At 52.4% G+C, this 17,124-nt stretch overlaps 7 protein-coding genes across 7 annotated transcripts; 4 read left to right on the top strand and 3 right to left on the bottom strand.

Moving 5' to 3' along the window:
- Positions 1-25: 25 nt before the first annotated feature.
- P153DRAFT_381721 (uncharacterized protein) lies at positions 26-480 on the bottom strand (the record flags this gene model as incomplete). Its single annotated transcript, XM_033670065.1, has 2 exons — positions 26-256; positions 325-480. 2 exons carry the CDS (start codon positions 478-480, stop codon positions 26-28), a joined length of 387 nt encoding a protein of 128 aa, XP_033527669.1.
- Positions 481-2,335: 1,855 nt separating this feature from the next.
- On the top strand, positions 2,336-4,072 carry P153DRAFT_307949 (uncharacterized protein). Its single transcript, XM_033664680.1, has 3 exons — positions 2,336-2,400; positions 2,455-2,603; positions 2,690-4,072. The coding sequence occupies exons 2-3, from the start codon at positions 2,572-2,574 to the stop codon at positions 3,972-3,974; spliced, it is 1,317 nt and encodes a 438-aa protein (XP_033527668.1). The 5' UTR covers positions 2,336-2,400; positions 2,455-2,571; the 3' UTR covers positions 3,975-4,072.
- A 385-nt stretch (positions 4,073-4,457) lies between these two features.
- P153DRAFT_331890 (uncharacterized protein) lies at positions 4,458-8,691 on the bottom strand (the record flags this gene model as incomplete). The annotated part of the gene is made up of 6 exons (XM_033665486.1): positions 4,458-5,688; positions 5,749-6,421; positions 6,491-6,690; positions 6,737-6,884; positions 6,928-8,216; positions 8,273-8,691. The coding sequence occupies 6 exons, from the start codon at positions 8,689-8,691 to the stop codon at positions 4,458-4,460; spliced, it is 3,960 nt and encodes a 1,319-aa protein (XP_033527667.1).
- Positions 8,692-9,287: 596 nt separating this feature from the next.
- P153DRAFT_420204 (kinase-like protein) lies at positions 9,288-10,447 on the top strand (the record flags this gene model as incomplete). The annotated part of the gene is made up of 3 exons (XM_033672228.1): positions 9,288-9,395; positions 9,458-9,931; positions 9,980-10,447. 3 exons carry the CDS (start codon positions 9,288-9,290, stop codon positions 10,325-10,327), a joined length of 930 nt encoding a protein of 309 aa, XP_033527666.1. The 3' UTR covers positions 10,328-10,447.
- A 228-nt stretch (positions 10,448-10,675) lies between these two features.
- On the top strand, positions 10,676-12,350 carry P153DRAFT_331884 (major royal jelly protein; the record flags this gene model as incomplete). The annotated part of the gene is made up of 3 exons (XM_033665485.1): positions 10,676-10,805; positions 10,869-11,837; positions 11,888-12,350. 3 exons carry the CDS (start codon positions 10,676-10,678, stop codon positions 12,037-12,039), a joined length of 1,251 nt encoding a protein of 416 aa, XP_033527665.1. The 3' UTR covers positions 12,040-12,350.
- Positions 12,188-13,587, bottom strand: P153DRAFT_372933 (trans-2-enoyl-CoA reductase-like protein; the record flags this gene model as incomplete). The annotated part of the gene is made up of 2 exons (XM_033669431.1): positions 12,188-13,323; positions 13,536-13,587. The coding sequence occupies 2 exons, from the start codon at positions 13,585-13,587 to the stop codon at positions 12,188-12,190; spliced, it is 1,188 nt and encodes a 395-aa protein (XP_033527664.1).
- Positions 13,588-14,539: 952 nt separating this feature from the next.
- On the top strand, positions 14,540-16,967 carry P153DRAFT_281699 (6-phosphofructokinase; the record flags this gene model as incomplete). Its single annotated transcript, XM_033663154.1, has 2 exons — positions 14,540-16,078; positions 16,182-16,967. 2 exons carry the CDS (start codon positions 14,540-14,542, stop codon positions 16,965-16,967), a joined length of 2,325 nt encoding a protein of 774 aa, XP_033527663.1.
- Positions 16,968-17,124: the final 157 nt, after the last annotated feature.

Raw genomic sequence — 17,124 nt, 5'->3', positions numbered from 1 at the left:
TTCACTCTAGATGACAACACATTCCTCACATCCACCCTGGTGGGGGGTACCACTTCTCAGTCGCAGCAGCAATCGGCTCTTGGATACTGTCCTCTCTACCATCACCTACCTCAGATATGGTACTCAGTATCGATCCTGAGTCTAGACTCGCTACATCCCTTGGTTGAGACTCCAAACAAACTAGCTCGGGGAACACATGACCCTCCATCTCGGCAAATGGCTGGCCATCTGTCGCGTTAAACGCAACGCTATCTGCCTATCTGCCTCGCACTTTGGCTGATCAGGTAATTCTTGGTTCCCCACCTCAGTTATCGACAAACTCACCTCTTTTGCGCGCTTCCGATGGTGGATCAACCACAATAACAGGCAGAGCACGAGTGTAACTAGAATCGCAACGCCAATCGATATCCCTGCAATGACACCCGTGATCAGGACGAACGGATGCGCTGGTTCAGCTACTTGCAGACTCGAAATAGACATGATGACTTGCTTCTCGTTGGTTGCCAGAAACAGAGCCTGATGGACCGAGAAATCGCCCCGCTCGTAGTCGATAGTGATGTACGCCTCTTGTAAGAACGTCTTCCCCAGGGTATACTGCGTCAAGTTGTATGAGCGCCGTATCGGGAAGTAGTTTGTCGCGTTCTCGTAGATGGGATGTGTGGCTTAAGTATGGTATAGAGGTATAAGTATAACTCTGTGTTCTATTCTATTTTGTATCACAAACTGTCTATTCGACTACGTCGTTTTCATCTCGCAATCCTGTACTCTTCTTTACCCGCTAGCTCTGTGGTCCAATTCCGTCTCCAAGATGATTTCGCCGCCAGTACTTGCGCATCTTGCTTTGCTATCTCTTGTTCTCATGCCCTGCTTGGGACGCGTTGTTCCTGGGGCCCGTAAGTCTATCCACATCCCTTGCCATTAATTGCACATCATCCCTGACATGAGCCCCTTATTAGAACCCGACTCATCTCCAACGCAAACGACAGCGATTGAAGACTATGTTCACACGGCGGTTACCTCGACTGTACGGACTTCACCAACCATGCCAACAACTTCACCAACATTCGCAGAATACTGCAAAGACATCACCATCCCAGTGTAAGTCCCTACACACTCCACACTCTCCAACCTCATACTCATATCCAGCAGTTGGGACAGATACAACGCCGGATGCAACCCAGACGGACGCCCTCAAATGCTCAGCCGGGTGAGTGGCATCTGGCTCCGCGACGCAAGCATGACTGGAATCCCGAGTCCTCCATCCTCCGCTCCAACCGTGCCGGCATCGACGACAGAGCAGCCCAAGTTGAAGCCGTTTCAGTTCAGTCAGGCGCAGAGCTTGTTCAAAAGTCGTGCATCAACTGCGATCGCGGAACAGAGTGTACTCGATACGAGTATCTCGCGTCTGGTGGCAGTGACTGATGAAAGGGCTGGTGCGATCTACCGTCGACAGAGAGGTGTGCGAGGTGATCTGGTTGGGGATGGTGGAGATGATTAAGAGTTTGTTTTGCGGAAAGAGCGGGTGGGCAAGTGATACCAATACCGTCGGTCTGTCGCATGTTTTTCTTTGCTCGAGTGGGATGGTACTGGTCGGGGCAAGAGGTAGTTCGGTAATGTGGCGGTTAGGCGGTAGGATGTGTGGGATGCGAAGGGACTCTTCTGGTTGACGAAATCATCGGTCTGATGGTAGCATTGGAAGATACACGTCGGCGTGAAGACGATAACAGAGCAGGAAACATATGGTGCGAGAGAAGGGGAGAAAGCTGTTCAGAGTTGAGCATGGTGCAGCTTTTCTTCGGTCGGTATAATCAAACATGTACTTTCGTACCATGTAGATGTTAGAACGGTGAGAGTGTGGTATGATTTTCTGTACTTAGTGTGGGGTTTGATGACAGTTTCGTTGTTCCCAAGTGAGTGTTAATCTTTTTTTTCTTACTTCTCTCCACTTCTTACCATCGAACTACGACTAAATGTGCTAGAATCAGCCATTTATCAAGGGTCAAGCGGGGTACTCAAGAACCTTCGCAAATAAGCCTGCATAGTCCCAAAGTCGCAGCGCATCAACCCACATTTACGATTACACAGCAGCGCGTCAAGAGTCAGCGCTGAAATGACACACGCTCCAGCGACCAGGAAGCATTTTCCCCATCCTCGCTAGGCCGATCTTCGGAAATGTTTCATCCGAGAATGCATCAGTCTCCGAATGGACGCGCGATAGGATACGAATGTTTACACGCACGCGTCAGGCATGGCATTACTGCGCGATTTGCTTGGCAAGAGGCGCTGTCTGTCGGATCGCCAGGTTCCGAACTAGTCAATGCGCCCAACAGAGCAGCGGGTGGAGGCTAAGCGGCCGCTATGTTAGCGGTGACTACGAGAGAAAAAGAATGCGAATGTTAAGTATGACAAGCTGAGCATAGCTGTGGTGAATAAGCCTGCAAGCTGACAGATTAGCCTGAGTGCGAGAGTACCTGGACGCCTAACGATGATCCGGCTAAATATGATCCATCTTCGCGATGACAACAAACAGCGAGTGGCATCGCGCAAAACCGTTTCAGAGTCTATTTACTGATGCAAGATTGGCGTCGTCCCAAGTACTATCGGTACGCCATGTTTTTTCTTGACTGACATCATGCCGCGCCACGTGCAATATCAACCGCAGATCAGTCAGGCAGCTAACAGATGCCAGATCCCAGTTAAGGCCGCGACGCAAGGCACATCAATTGCTGACGACTTTCGCAATTCTCCTCCAACAACCACACACACACACAATTACGCCTTGGAAACCCCAAGCTTCCACACCCGCCAAGATGATGCGCAGAAAAACCGCCTACACAAACATCACGCCTATCCCGTCCTTCATCCCGCGCCAACTCGCAATCGACATCCTACACAGCCACGGCGAAGTCATCGAGTTGAATCCGCTTGTCACCGGCCATAACGCAATTAAAGCCCCGCGCGACGCCCCCAGCGATGAATTCTACTCGACGTGGTATGAGATCTCGCAGCGCATCCAGTACATCCCCGGTATGGGCAAGTATGGCAGCGGCGCGATAAAGTTCAAGGGCGTCTTCCACGACATGCCCTGGGGATTGCAGACGCATATCTATGCGCCCGCGGGAGTCGACCTGCGCAATAAATGGCAGATATGCGGCAACCAGCCGGGTGAGCCTCCGCAGACACATGAGATGGGAATTGGCGCGCCGCCAGAGGGCTTGTATCTACGCGAGGATATCGAGATAAAATGCAATATGACGATGGTCAGCTTCGTCAAGAAGGAGACCAAAGCCGCGTCCAAGATCCTCGTCGAGCGTCTGATCAGGAAGGCCGAGCTGCTTGATTCGGGCATCCTGCATGGCATGATGCAGGGCGGGAAGCTCAAGACGGTCAACCCAGCAGACCGCCGCTCGATGCAGAGCCAGGTCTCCCCGCAGACATCACCCAGACTCACATACCACCTCCCCCCGTCGCCAATGTCGCCCAACCACCCCGGCGCTGCATTCCCACAACAACCAGGCCAGCACGTCGCGCCCGACCAGCTCCTCGGCCAGAATAACGTCGTCATGGAACTACCCGGCGACTTCTACCACCCACAATCCTCCCCAGGGTTGCTGCACCCCAGCGACCATCGCCGCTCGACCTCAACCGCCTCGACCTCCGCGCCCTCCCCCCACCTCCCCGACGCGCGCTGGTCGCAGTCCGCCAACGACAACCGCAGCTCGATAAGCTCGCTCGCCCCCTCCGAAGGCCCGGACCAAAAGGCCTTCACCGCCGAACTACCCACTATGGAGGAAACGCGCGAGGAGTACGACGACAGGCAGAAACGAGAGAGCGGAGATAGGCAGAAGATTCAGAAGTATGCGTATAATCCACAGGACTATGCGAAGATGCAGCTTCAGCAGCAGCAGGTCCATCAGCAGCAGCAGTTTGCGCAGCCGCCGCAGTATTCGGCGTATCATCCGCCCGGGCGGTAGGTTGTTCTTTTGTTTGGGAGTGAAATGGTTAATGGTTAATGATTTGTGGCTTTGTCTTTGGCTTTGGCCGTTTTTGATACCCTTGATTTTTTCGTAGCAAATTCAATGTTGTTTTTATACTTATACTGCGTACTCAAGACTGGTCCTCTCAGTTTGGTCGAGGGTGAAAACCGCGAAGCTGACTAGTGGGGAAACGATATGGCATTAACTCGATAATTGATTTGACAATTGCAATCGAGGCCTATATTCGACTTGATACGCGACAGTTAGTTCTTTTACACGCCTAATCTACTCCTCTTTAGGGCAATCAATCACACCTTGCGACACGGCTGTATCACCCTTATCGTTGTTGTGCCGAGGAAAAAGAACGCAGTTTGGTTCCGTCGAGGGAAGTAATTGAGAGGCTGGGACTAGGAAGCGCGGTGTTGACTATGCCTGTCTTAGTGATACCACTTCCCCAAAACCTGGCTGTGCATATGCAGGTCATGTTCCGCTGCTTGGAGCATGTCGTGTTTCTCCTTCCCTCCCCTCCAGATCTTCCAAAGGAACGTACTCCACCGTCGTCTCCGCCTCCTTTTTCGCCTCTTTTCTCCTCTTCATCTCTCGATCGACCCTCGAATGCTCGAATCGAGTCTCTTTCATGTACCTTACGTACGGGACTTTCTCAATGCCCACATGCACACTTCCATCACCCCCCACATAACTTCCATACCCGTATCTACAGTCTAAATCGTTCAGGTACTTCTCCCGTTCTTTGTTCGACATATGGCTCGTACTCTGGAGATCCTTGACAGCGGCGCTCGAGGCGAAGAGTGCGATGACAGCGGCAATAGAAGTAGGCATGCGTGCAAGATAGCGGCCAGGGCGACGGAGATATAGAATAATAGAAACGATGATGTAGATTCCAAGGATGACCTCGGATATGATAAAGAGAGGAACCGTAAAGAATATGCGTTCTTCCTGAGTGATTGCCGAACCTTGGATCTGAGTCGTTGTATCTGTTGCTGGCGTGAAAAGGAGATGCTGATTGATACCGAGCCAGATTGCGAAGAGCCTCGCATACGCCCTTTCCAATGGTTTTTCTATGTCTGCATAGGTAGGGAGCGGCCCAGTTGGATCGGTCAGCGATAGATTTCCTACCGCCCGATTGATGAAGTAGTGGAGGTACTCGCTAGCAAATGAGTCGTTGTGATAACCAGAGTACCGTCCGCGGAATATGAAGAGGTTTGACTGTGCCACAAGACTATCCAGCCCATTGGTGGAGTACTTCTTGAGTGCATCCGCACTCTGATCGGCGTCTGGTGAGAATTCCGATACCTTTGATTGCAACACGCCTTGACCGTTTACATGAACATCAGCGTCGCCAACCGAAATTGTTGGTTGACACGTCATCAAGAATGTGTTTTCGCTGCTCGCTTCCTCGAAATCTGTGGGTATGAACTTGCGGGGATGTGTACAATTCCCTTGCGTCGTACGCATCCATCCTACGGCTACAGCAGACCTGCAAGTGTCCCAGTCATGCTTGCTGGCGTTGCGCCCAGCGATCAACGTCGTCAACAGTTCCGCGGCTGTTCTGCCAGTTGGACAAGGATCTCCAGCAACAATCGGTCGGCTGCCCTGGCCAAGTGACTCGCCGAACTCTTTAGTCACTATTTGAGGCGCGTAACAAAGCGTCGACACGCCAGCTGTGTCAGGGATTTTGATCTCAAAAAAGCTGGCCGGGGCTTTATCCTCTTTTCTTGTCGGATCCGATGACTTCCTGTCAGTGTTCCACAGGCGCAATTCATAATCCTGCCCGAAGACCTGGGGCTTACAGTTCGGCTTTGCGGTGAAGTACTTCGTACGTGCTCGATAGCTACCATCTGTAAGTTGCGCCGTAGAGTCAGCGGCTCTGAAAGGAAGATACATGGCAGTCTCATCTACCCACGACGGCAATGATGTGTTACGGGTATAATTCGACTCGGACACTAGAAATTGTACTTCGCCAGTACCTCCTTGATACGCGCCAGAATATTGGAGAGACGCTGCGATAGGACGTCCGTCGACTGGTGGGCCAGAAGAACCATTGATACTCACGAATTGTGCCTCGTATGGCGGCGGGAACCCAGTCTGATGAAACATGTAAGTTGTGTCTTGATAGAATAGACCTGCAAAGCTTGTCGCGAGAAGATTCGCCAAAAGTGACATTGCACAGACTGAGGCTAGCACTAGATGTCTGGCACGCATAGCTTTGACGATTGTAAGCTGCGGCGGAAGTGACGTGTAATTTAACGAGATAGATTTCGATGCTGGTGCTTTAGAGCCTCGCAACTCTTCAAGTGGTTGTAATACACAAAGCAGACGATTGATCAGGATCCACGTAGGTTCTATAAGAGTTGCAATTGCTGTTGGCAGATATTCGGTGACAAGATTTTGCACGGTCTGATTTTTCGAGGGTAACGGTAGACCTGATAATTGTCAACAGCAGTCCAGAAGGATAAAATGGCAGAGAAAAAGGCAGTGCATGTTTGACTTACCTTGTGGCCGACTTTTGACAAATAGGATAGCAAGGAGTATCATCAGCACAACAAACAGAGTGATGAAAGGAATAGCAGTGATCAACCGGAATTCTGTAGGTCTAATGGGTCCTATGACTCGCAGATCATCTGTTGATTCTGGTTTGGAATCTTCTAACAAGCGCTGTTGGGACTCGATAGGCGGTGTTACTTCAGTGATGCTGTAGGTTATTAGATTTTGGACCAAAGGACAGGTCACTGACTCACCGACTGCAAGCATCATCGGTATAGAGGAGGTAACCTCGTTTTCGTAGCTTTCGTTGCAGGTAAGATGTGGAAGAGCAGTCCAGATCCTCGAAGCTCGCGACCAGAGGGGCGCTGTCGGCGACCATTGACATGACTGCAGCAACAGAGCCTGCATTGTAAGCGCCAAACCAAAAGTAAGTAGTGAGCCATACCTGGATCGTCTTTGAGCTCTATACTCTTCCATCTGAACACGCCAATGCCAAGCAGTGCGATTGCCGCGACCGAAACCGCTCCAAGAAGGCCTTCAACAAGATAGGTAAAGACCGGTGTCAGCACTACTGCCTCAACATGTGTTACGCGTTGACCAGCAACTTCTCGTGTTGATGTAGAGAAGTCAGTCGCTAGGATATCAACCATCGCACGAACAAACAGAAGCCTATAGGCGTTTGCGTAGGCTTCTCCCAGGATGAGCGGATCCAAGAAGGCTTCGATGGGGCGTTGTGAGGTCGTGATAGCCATTGCAGTCATTGGAGGGAACTCCATACCTGTGCTCCATCTTTGGAGCTGAGTCAAGTCCAGCTCGTCGATCGTTTCGAGATATCGAGGTATACCATTTCCCATCAAAGTATCACTCCTGAATCCCGCTGAATGATAGCCAGTAGTGAGTGTTCCCTCGAAGTCGCTGGAGTTGAATAGACCGACAGACAGAGGCCGCTTTGGCCCAAGAGGAACGACTTTGAGTGGTGTCTTCGTGACAACGTCAACTGTCGCATCCACATCTCGTTCATAGTAACTTAGTCGACAGGATATTGCAGTGAGATTGTTGGGTGGATCGCTTTCGCTGAGTTTGTTACGAACGAATGATGCGAAAAAACTCCCGTTGCAGGCAGGGCGCCCCAATGAATAACCAATCTCTTCTGTCGACAAACGATCCCCTACAAAATAACCCGCGAAAAAGCTCGAGAAGGTTCTGTATCGTACATCATCGCTAAGGGGGATTAATTGGTTACTCTTAGTATCAATTATGCTGCCGATAGTGTCGTTGTTGAAATCGCCGAGGAGGATCGAGCATCCAACGGAGTTGTTGAAGCGCGTCATGGGTGAGGTGTAGTCTTCCAACTCGCTCATTTTCGTCACAACGACTGTGTTTACATCCTCGCATTCCAAATCCATACTATAGAGAGTTGTGTTGGCCTTCCAGGTGCCCGAATCATCGGCTGGGCTGCTGGGTGTACTCGTAGTAAAGGGTGCAAGGGTGTAGTTCCGTGTCATGAAAGGTGGCAGCGTCTCGTTCAGGTTAAGAATCCCATAGGCAGAGTGAGTGTAACTCAATGTAAGTGTTGACTCCTGTAATGTCGAATGAATGAATCTTTCTGACACAGCAAATGTTTGTGCGAAGGTACGTGTGACGTTTTCGTTCGCGAAGATACCAGCCTGGAGAGGAACAATGCCAAATGTGGTCAGGAATGTAGCAAGGGAAGCCCAGAAAACCAGCCAGTGCCTGTAAGCTTTCAGTTCATGGATCTTGACCGCTGTACACTTGCTTTAGAAACCTACCTTCTCTTAGCTGCAGTAAATGGTACAAAAGGCATGAAGTCGAAAGGATATTGAAGTAGCAGCGAGTCTTTGCCGAACGCGCCGTCTGGTTTGGACATTTGGCGATATGGCTCGAAGCGCTTGGCGTCGTTGTCAATCCACACAATGAAGATGCTGAAGATGACGGCGATGATAGTCGGCATGTAGAGATACGCGAAGGAGCGTCGAAGAGGCAGATCATTGATGTTCGAAGCGAAGATGACACCACCATCAGTCTGACTCTTGTGGAGATAATACTGAAGAACAGCAATGAAAAACCAACATATGAGTATGGTGATGACAAGATTCCACCATCGTAGAGCTGGAGGGCGCCAGCCTTGCCGCGAACACGGAGATGGTTTTCGTTTCTGCGAAGGAGCCCATCGTCCGAACAGAGCCATAATCGACGGTGGCACTTGTTTGTGGCGGCTTAATTCCTCGAGGTTGGTGATGCTTAGCAGAGCCCTGGATGGCAGTAGGCGCTACTTGTAAGTCGACTCAGTCTTTTCGCGTTTTGGCCCCCATGACAAGGCCCCCCTTGGGAATACCATGTCTTGCTGTGTAAGACGCTTACCATAGGTCTGCCAAGCACGTTTCTAATTGGCGTCACGTACATCTACAGCGCGTAAATACTAAACATAGTAACCTTTTGTAACTCTAATTTGATTTGGGATGTACAGGTAACGCGAGAAAGGATAGGCCATAACTAATAGTGCGAAGTCTTATGATGCAGATCGTGAAATTTGAGTGTTCTTTCTCAAGTGAAAGAAAAGCGGCGAACGTGGCGCCGATGCCTGACGCTAGTTGGAACGGGCATTGTTTCTGATTGGCTGTGACGCTGCAAAGTCTCACTCTCTATGCACCTCTGGCTCTGCGCCTTCTTTACATGATGTACCTATTGCTCGAACTTGCTACAATCTTGCCATACGTGTATGCGTAAGACTCGTCATCATCTTATACAACCTGAGACAGCACAATTTGCCGCTCCCCGCCGTCCATGGCTGCAGTCACACGCATTGCAGGCCTATCAGGTCGACGATACATCATTGAACGAGTCTTGCAAGACAAACCAGGACCGCTAGGACGTATATACCTTGCTTCGTGGGTCTAGTCTAAACTGGAGGTCTACAACCCTGCTAACACCCCGTTTGCTGAGCTGGTAACCAGCAATACGTCCTGAAGAGCGTGTCAAAGAATGACTTCAAACCTTTCCAAGATATGTTCAATGATCTTCGAAAGTGCCCCTACGTCCGAGTGGCCGACGACGCACTTCCTGATCAATCGATGTTTGCCTACAGATACTTCAAGGGCCATCTGCTTTCTTTCGCGCAGAGAGATGTGTCTCTCCCTCTGACGAAGAAGGTGCTAAAGGACTCTCTGCGAGGTATTGCGGCGTTACACGACAAAGGTATCGTGCATACGGACATCAAGGCCGATAATATCATGGTGGATTGGAATGAGACAGGTGGCTCCACTACCGTTACCCAGGTCCAGATTGCCGACATTGAGGATGCTGCGTATGTTCCTAACGACTGCGCCATCGTGGGAAGGCAGGTTGGGAATTGGATGTGGCGGAGTCCCGAGGCTCACGCGTCCGGTCAGGTTTCCAAGCCATCTGACGTCTTCTCTTTTGGGATTGTCGTGAGTATTGAACGAGCATATATATGTTCATTTTCTCACGGGACGTAGTGCATATATGCTCTCACCAGACGTGTCATCTTGGCTGTCGGCGATGAAGAACTCCAAGATGGAGAGGACAAGCTGGCTATCGTTCTCGAACGGCAGCTGTCCTACTTCTCTGATATAGACAGTTTGTATGGCCTGCTCCAGCATCTCGGAGACAGCCCTTGGGTGCAGATCTTCACAGTGATCGCAGAGGGTTTCAACGCAGAGTTTCCTCGGGCGCCGTTCGCGTTGTGGAAAGATGTCGATCCGGAGTTCAAGGACCTAGTTGGAAAGATGACGAGCGTTGACCCGAAGAGGCGGATCACAGCCCAGGAAGCTTTGGCGCATCGATGGTTTGCGGATGTAGCGTGAATACCACATTGCATCGGCACAGCGCGGTTGTATGCCTCCGCTTCTCGTCAACGCTAGTTCTTAGAATAAACATACTACGCCTCAGACTCATCAAGATTACAAACTACGCCTTTGTCAGAGTATTAGTGAACAGTCACGGAGTAGAGTCTAAATTATCCAGAGCTCTTGGCATGCTATATTGATAACCTCGGGTCGACTGATCAATTCGTGACACCTCAATGACGTCGAGATTTGACAACCTCACCGGGTAATAAATGGTACATCATTTGGAGTAGCTTTGGAGCTATAAAACCAAACACAAGGCTCACATCATGTCACGCCTAAAAACTGTCCCGTCGTGTCGTCAAGATGCTTTCTTCGATCTTGCTAACTGCGAGTGCACTAACTCTAACATGCGCGCAACAATTGCTTCGCGACCCAGGTATCGCAGGGCCACCTCTCGAGATTGCACATCTCTACAATGACCAATGGCCCACAGGTAGGTCCAACACTTCACCCATCCATCCCCGATCCCAGTCTCCTCACTAACGCCATGGCAAAGGCATAACAGTATCGCGCACCGGCCGCAAGTTCTCCAACTACCCCGGCGGCCTCGACGCCAACAACACAAACACAGGCACAAACAACAAATACACAGTCGCAGAACTAACTTCCAACAACACCGAAACCCCCTACCCAAACGCCGAAATCAACAACCCCCCAGGCGGAGCAATAAACTACACCACCACGCCCCCCACAGGCGCAAACTACCAAACTCACCTCATCGGCGTGCAAAGCGTCGTCCTGGACCCTCTAGACCGCCTCTGGATCCTCGACACAGGCCGCGTCTTGACCGAAGATGGTACGCTCGTCCTTGCTAGCTACGGGGGCCCGAAACTCATCGCCGTGAGCCTCGATTCAAATACCGTACTCAAGACGATAGTCTTCCCAACCACCGTCGCGTTCCCGGACACGTACCTCAACGACGTGCGCTTCGACTTGCGCGCGCAGCTCACTGCGTCGGGGGAGGGCGTGGCGTACATCACCGACTCGAGCAGCGAGGGGCGCAACGGCATCATTATCGTGGATCTAGGTACCGGCGAGAGCTGGCGCCATCTAGACAACATCCCTGAAGTGCGTCCTGAGCGCGGCGTCGTGCCGTACGTATGGGGACAGCCCGTGTACTACATCCCCGGTCCGGGCATGCCAGTCACGACTGCGCCGCTGGGCAGCGACGGCATCGCACTGTCTGCTGATGGCGAGGAGCTGTACTTCGGCCCTGTTGGTGGACGCGGACTGTTCAGCGTATCGACCAAGCGACTACGCGATCGCAGCGCGAGCTCGGAGTTACTAGCCCAAGCTGACGTGCGGCGTCGCGGACAAAGGGGTATAAGCGACGGCTTCGAGACAGACACCAATGGCTTCATCTACGCGGGCAATGCGGAGCAGAATGAGATCGGGTTTTATAACCCACTGAACGCGTCTATGACGATGTATGTGCGTGATCCTAGGATCAGCTGGGTCGATACGAGTAAGTTGCCCGTATGCGTAAATAGGGGCGCAGTGTGCTGACGAAAACAGTGTCCGTGGCGAGTGATGGGTATTTGTACTTTACGGCCAATCAGTTTGCGTTTCTGAAGATTTTTTTCCCGGGGACGGATAGGAGACAGAGGCCGTTTCCGCTGTTTAGAGTGAAGCTGCCAGGGAACGGGACGCGGGTGAATTTGCAGTAGGCTTTGCACTCTTAGTAAAGAAGGTTGGAAAGGCGTTGTCGTGGGTACAAGAGCAGAATCAAACAGTACCTGTGAAAAAGAGCATGAATACCTGATGATACGCATATCTACAACCATCCGATCTTTTCCCCACATCCTAGCACCCTTCCTATGTTTTTCCAAACACAAACACCCCCTTGCCTTCCCGATAACCCTCCAACGTACTCTTGACCTTTGCAATCAGCTCCTCGCCCTTGGTCTCCCACTCCCACCTAATCTCATCGACGGGAATATCCCTAAACTCGCCCTTGCGCGTCATCTCCAACACATCCGCAACCGTCGTCTTCTTCTCGTCGGGATGTTTCTCCGCCCACCGACTCACCCAAAACCCGTGGAAGTGGATGTTCTTGAAGATCAGCATTGAGGCGGGGATGGTGAGGGGTTGCTTGGACATGGCGCCGTACGTAACGAAATGCGCCGAGGAGGACAGTAGTTTAGCCATGGCTGTAGCGGCTTTTCCGTTTACGCAGTTCAGCGCCAACTTGATGGGTTCGCGACCGCCGTTTGTCCACTCCTTGGACATGTCTTCTATGCCTTGGCTTTGGAGTTCCGTGTCCGTGATGACTACGTCTGCGCCGAGCTCCTTTAGTTCCTTCTTCAGCTTGTCTTCTGCGGCTTTGTCGTCGCGGCCGCGAATGATGTTTATGCTCTTGTATCCCCATTTCTTGCCTAGCTGAATTGCCGCGCGCCCGACGCCCGAGTTTGCGCCGTTCTGGATGAACCACTCGCCTTCGCTGAGCGTTGTGAAGTCGCGCAACATGCGGTATGCTGTGCATGGGTTGATACTAATAGTGCCTGCCTGAATTGGCGAGATGCCTTGTCGCATCTCATCGTCCAGTTTGACGACTTGGTCTATTGTGGCGCTCGCGTGTGTTCTCCATGTTCCGAACCCAGGACCTTTCATAAACACCCAATCGCCCTTCTTGAATCCCTCGCTCTTCACTTTGTCGCCCAGCGCGATGATCTCGGCTACGCCCTCGTTTCCAGCGACAGCGATTGGGTCTGCTGTCCCGAGACTGGTCGTGAAGTTTGGTTTTGAAGGGTACACGCCCTGTATCTGGTTGATGTCGGCGGGGTTAATTGGAGAGGCGAGGAAGCGGAGGGTCATGAGGTCGTTATGTGGCGGCGAGATGGAGTGGCTGTGCAGGGAGAGGACGCTTGGTGGTTCGCCGTAGTTTGAGAATGTGAGTGCTTTGGCTTGTTCGTAGCCGTATGCGGAGACGTAACGGCGCTGTGATAGGACGGCTATGCGGGCTGGGAGTTGGCGGAAACATGTTGTCGCGACGCGCGGAGCTGGAGAAAGAATTCGTGATGCCATTGTGGCTGCCGTGGGACGTGGGGAGCTCTGTGGTGTCGTTGGTTCAGGATGGGAGCTGCTGGGTGATGTTTCGGAAGATTAGAGCTATGACGTTGGCCGGAACCGAGGCTGGTGGGGAACATTTCTTGTGCATGTTTACTCGTATTCTCCTCATGCAGGGTTCGATCGCCATGATCAAATTTAAGACACATCTCTTCTAAGAACGACGCCGTTAACTTTGCTTGATGGCGACGCAGTTGTCCAGTGTCTCGCCTTTTGGAGCCCCTGCTTATGTTGCTGACTCAATCATATCCAACGTAAGCTCGTGACCACAACGTGCTTTTGGGTTCAAGCAGTGCAACTCTCTCGTACGATGGCAACGCAACGACACCTGTCGACTATCACGGCCACGTGGGGGGAGTGCGGCCAAACAATGGCACAATGCCGCCAACGCTGCAACGCAGACACGCCATGCTCGAGGCCATTATGGCGTAGATTCTCATGGAAAGAAAATATTTCGGTGGAGTGATCGAAAATCGTGCCTGAGACTAGTCCGGTTCTTGTAGGTGGCGCACAGTACAGACGCAGGACCGAATACCTATCCCTGGAGCACATATAAAGTATCCTGACGGTAACCAGTACCTCATCAGGTGATCAGCAGCAGTGGACGACGGTGAGCGAGAGATCGGCGTTGGAGTCGGAGGGTTGTGGCAAGGATGGCCATGTGGGTCGCCGTGGCCGTGGTGGGGTGATGCACGTCATGTTGCATCTTGCAGACGCTGAACAACACTTTCTACAAACTTCTGATCACGGTGTTGGTGAACGTAAGTCTTATCGTCGCACGATAGACATGGGCCACTTGGGCGGTGACTAGTGTGTCAACAGCATAAATATCATAGGCGCACTTGCTTCAAACCCGTGTTTTAGTTGCTACAGGTCCGCCAAAGCTACCCCACTATCAAAGCTGTGCCCAGCTCAACACCTGAAGGGACCCGCTCTTCGGCCTCATTCAGTTTTTACCTAGACACAGCGCCTTTACCCACCTTGACCTCATACCTGATCCACTACTGAAGATACAACTAACAAACACACTCAACTATCCTTTTCTTTGAATCCCTCTCGCACTTCAACACCCCCTCCAACCTGCACATACGCACACCCAATATGGCGCCCACCGACCTGCCCCCACCCCTTGAGGGCAAGAAGAGGAGGATCGGAGTCATGACCAGTGGAGGAGACGCTCCTGGCATGAACGGAGCAGTACGAGCCGTCGTCCGCATGGCCATTCACAACAATTGCGAGGCGTACGCCATCTACGAGGGCTACGATGGACTCGTCAAGGGTGGAGACATGATCAAAGAAATGCACTGGGAGGATGTGAGAGGCTTCTTGTCTGAGGGAGGCACGCTCATCGGCACAGCGCGATGCATGGAGTTCATGCAGCGAGACGGTCGCCGGAAAGCCGCCAAGAACATGATCGTCAAGGGCATCGACGCCCTCATCATCTGCGGCGGTGACGGCTCCCTCACTGGTGCAGACAAGTTCCGCGACGAGTGGCCCAGCCTGCTCGACGAGCTGGTCCAGGGCAAGGAGCTCACCGAGGAGCAGATCCAGCCCTTCAAGCACCTCAACATCGTCGGCCTGGTCGGCTCCATCGACAACGATCTCTCCATGACGGACGCGACCATTGGTTGCTACACATCCCTTGGCCGCATCTGCGAAGCCATCGACTCGGTCGACACGACGGCCGTCAGTCACCAGCGTGCCTTTGTCATCGAGGTCATGGGCAGACACTGTGGTTGGCTCGCCCTCAGTGCTGGCGTAGCGACTGGAGCAGACTTTGTCTTCACCCCCGAGAACCCTCCTTACGAAGGCTGGGAGGCGGAGATGTGCCAACAGATCAAGAAGCAGAGGGCCATGGGCAAGCGGAAAACCATTGTCGTCGTCGCCGAGGGGGCCATTGACCGAAACCTGAACAAGATCACACCCCAACAGGTCAAGGACATTCTCTCCAACGAAGCCAAGCTCGACACCAGAATCACAACTCTCGGCCACGTTCAGCGTGGAGGTACTCCTTGTGCTTACGATCGCATGCTTTCCACACTACAGGGCGCCGAAGCCGTTAATGCAGTCCTGGAAGCCACTCCCGACACTCCCAGCCCCGTCATCTGCATGCAAGAAAACAAGATCGTCCGTCGACCTCTTCTGGAAGCCGTCGCTCAGACCAAAGAAGTCGCCGTAGCCATTGGAAACAAAGACTTCCACAGGGCCATGGAGCTCCGCGATACCGAATTCGAAGAGCAGTACAAGTCATATCACATTACAACAGCTGCCGACCAGCCTGACCTCCTACTACCAGAGAACAAACGTATGCGCGTTGGTATCATTCACGTTGGAGCGCCAGCCGGAGGAATGAACGCTGCCACACGTGCTGCCGTGGCGTACTGTATCGCTCGCGGACATACACCCATTGCTCTTCACAACGGTTTCCCTGGGATCATTCGCCATCATTCTGATAAACCGATGGGCGCAGTTCGAGACATTAAATGGATCGACGCCGAGACATGGGCCTCAAAGGGTGGGTCTGAGATTGGTACAAACCGTGGTCTGCCCAGCGAGGACCTCGAGACTGTAGCCTTGGTGTTTAGCAAGTACAACATCCAGTCGCTGTTCGTCGTTGGAGGCTTCGAGGCCTTCACCGCTGTCTCCGAGTTGAGGAAAGCACGCCAGTTCTACAAGCACTTCAAGATTCCCATGGTGAGTTATCCAACACTATATTTCTGGTAATAAACTAAGTCTATACTAGGTTATCATCCCTGCCACAATCTCGAACAACGTCCCCGGAACAGAATACTCTATCGGCTCAGACACCTGCCTGAACGCATTGATCCAGTACAGTGACGCCTGCCGACAGAGCGCCTCTGCCTCGCGTCGTAGGGTGTTCGTCATCGAGACACAGGGCGGCGAGTCTGGCTACATTGCCACAGTCGCAGGTCTCAGTATTGGAGCGCTGGCCGTCTACACTCCCGAGGAGGGAATCAACATCAAGATGCTGGACCGCGACATGGACCATCTGACAGAGGTGTTCAAGCAGGACAAGGGCAACTCCCGGTCCGGCAAGGTGATTCTAGTGAATGAGAAAGCATCAAAGACATACAGCGTCCAAATCATCGCCCAGATGATCGCCGAAGCAGGCAAGGGCAAATTCGAGTCCCGCCACGGTGTGCCCGGTCACTTCCAGCAAGGCACAACGCCATCGCCTATGGACCGCGTGCGAGCAGTCAGGTTCGCGACCAAGGCCATGCAGCACATTGAGGCATTTGCTGGTCTGGACCCGGATGCTGTTGAAGACGACCCCATGTCAGTCAGCGTCGTTGGTATCAAGGGCTCGAAACTGCTCTTCTCCCCGATGGAGACGGTCGAGAGGAAGGAGACGGAGTGGCACCGCCGACGCCCCAAGCACGAGTTCTGGATGGCGCTGAAGAAGACGGTCGATACTCTTAGCGGCAGGCCGCAAGTTCATGTGGATGGGCCTTTGGACGTTGATCCCGTGTCGGGCAGGCCGAGGGGCGCGACGGTAGTCGGGACTTGAACTTTTCCTTCTCCCTGTGTATGATCCACTAGTAGAGTAGTATGACGGAGATGTCACGACTGCGAAAAGCTACTTGCTCTTAGATAGATTTCATGAATTCCCTACTTCTTCCACAAACCCCTCCTTCTTCCCCCCAAAAAATCAATCCTCCTGCCAC

Source organism: Dothidotthia symphoricarpi (genome assembly GCF_010015815.1).
Source record: "Dothidotthia symphoricarpi CBS 119687 unplaced genomic scaffold P153scaffold_3, whole genome shotgun sequence".
Lineage (NCBI taxonomy): Eukaryota > Fungi > Ascomycota > Dothideomycetes > Pleosporales > Dothidotthiaceae > Dothidotthia > Dothidotthia symphoricarpi.
The sequence above is the reverse complement of the archived record's forward strand: the minus strand, read 5'-3'. Positions and strand labels throughout refer to the sequence as shown.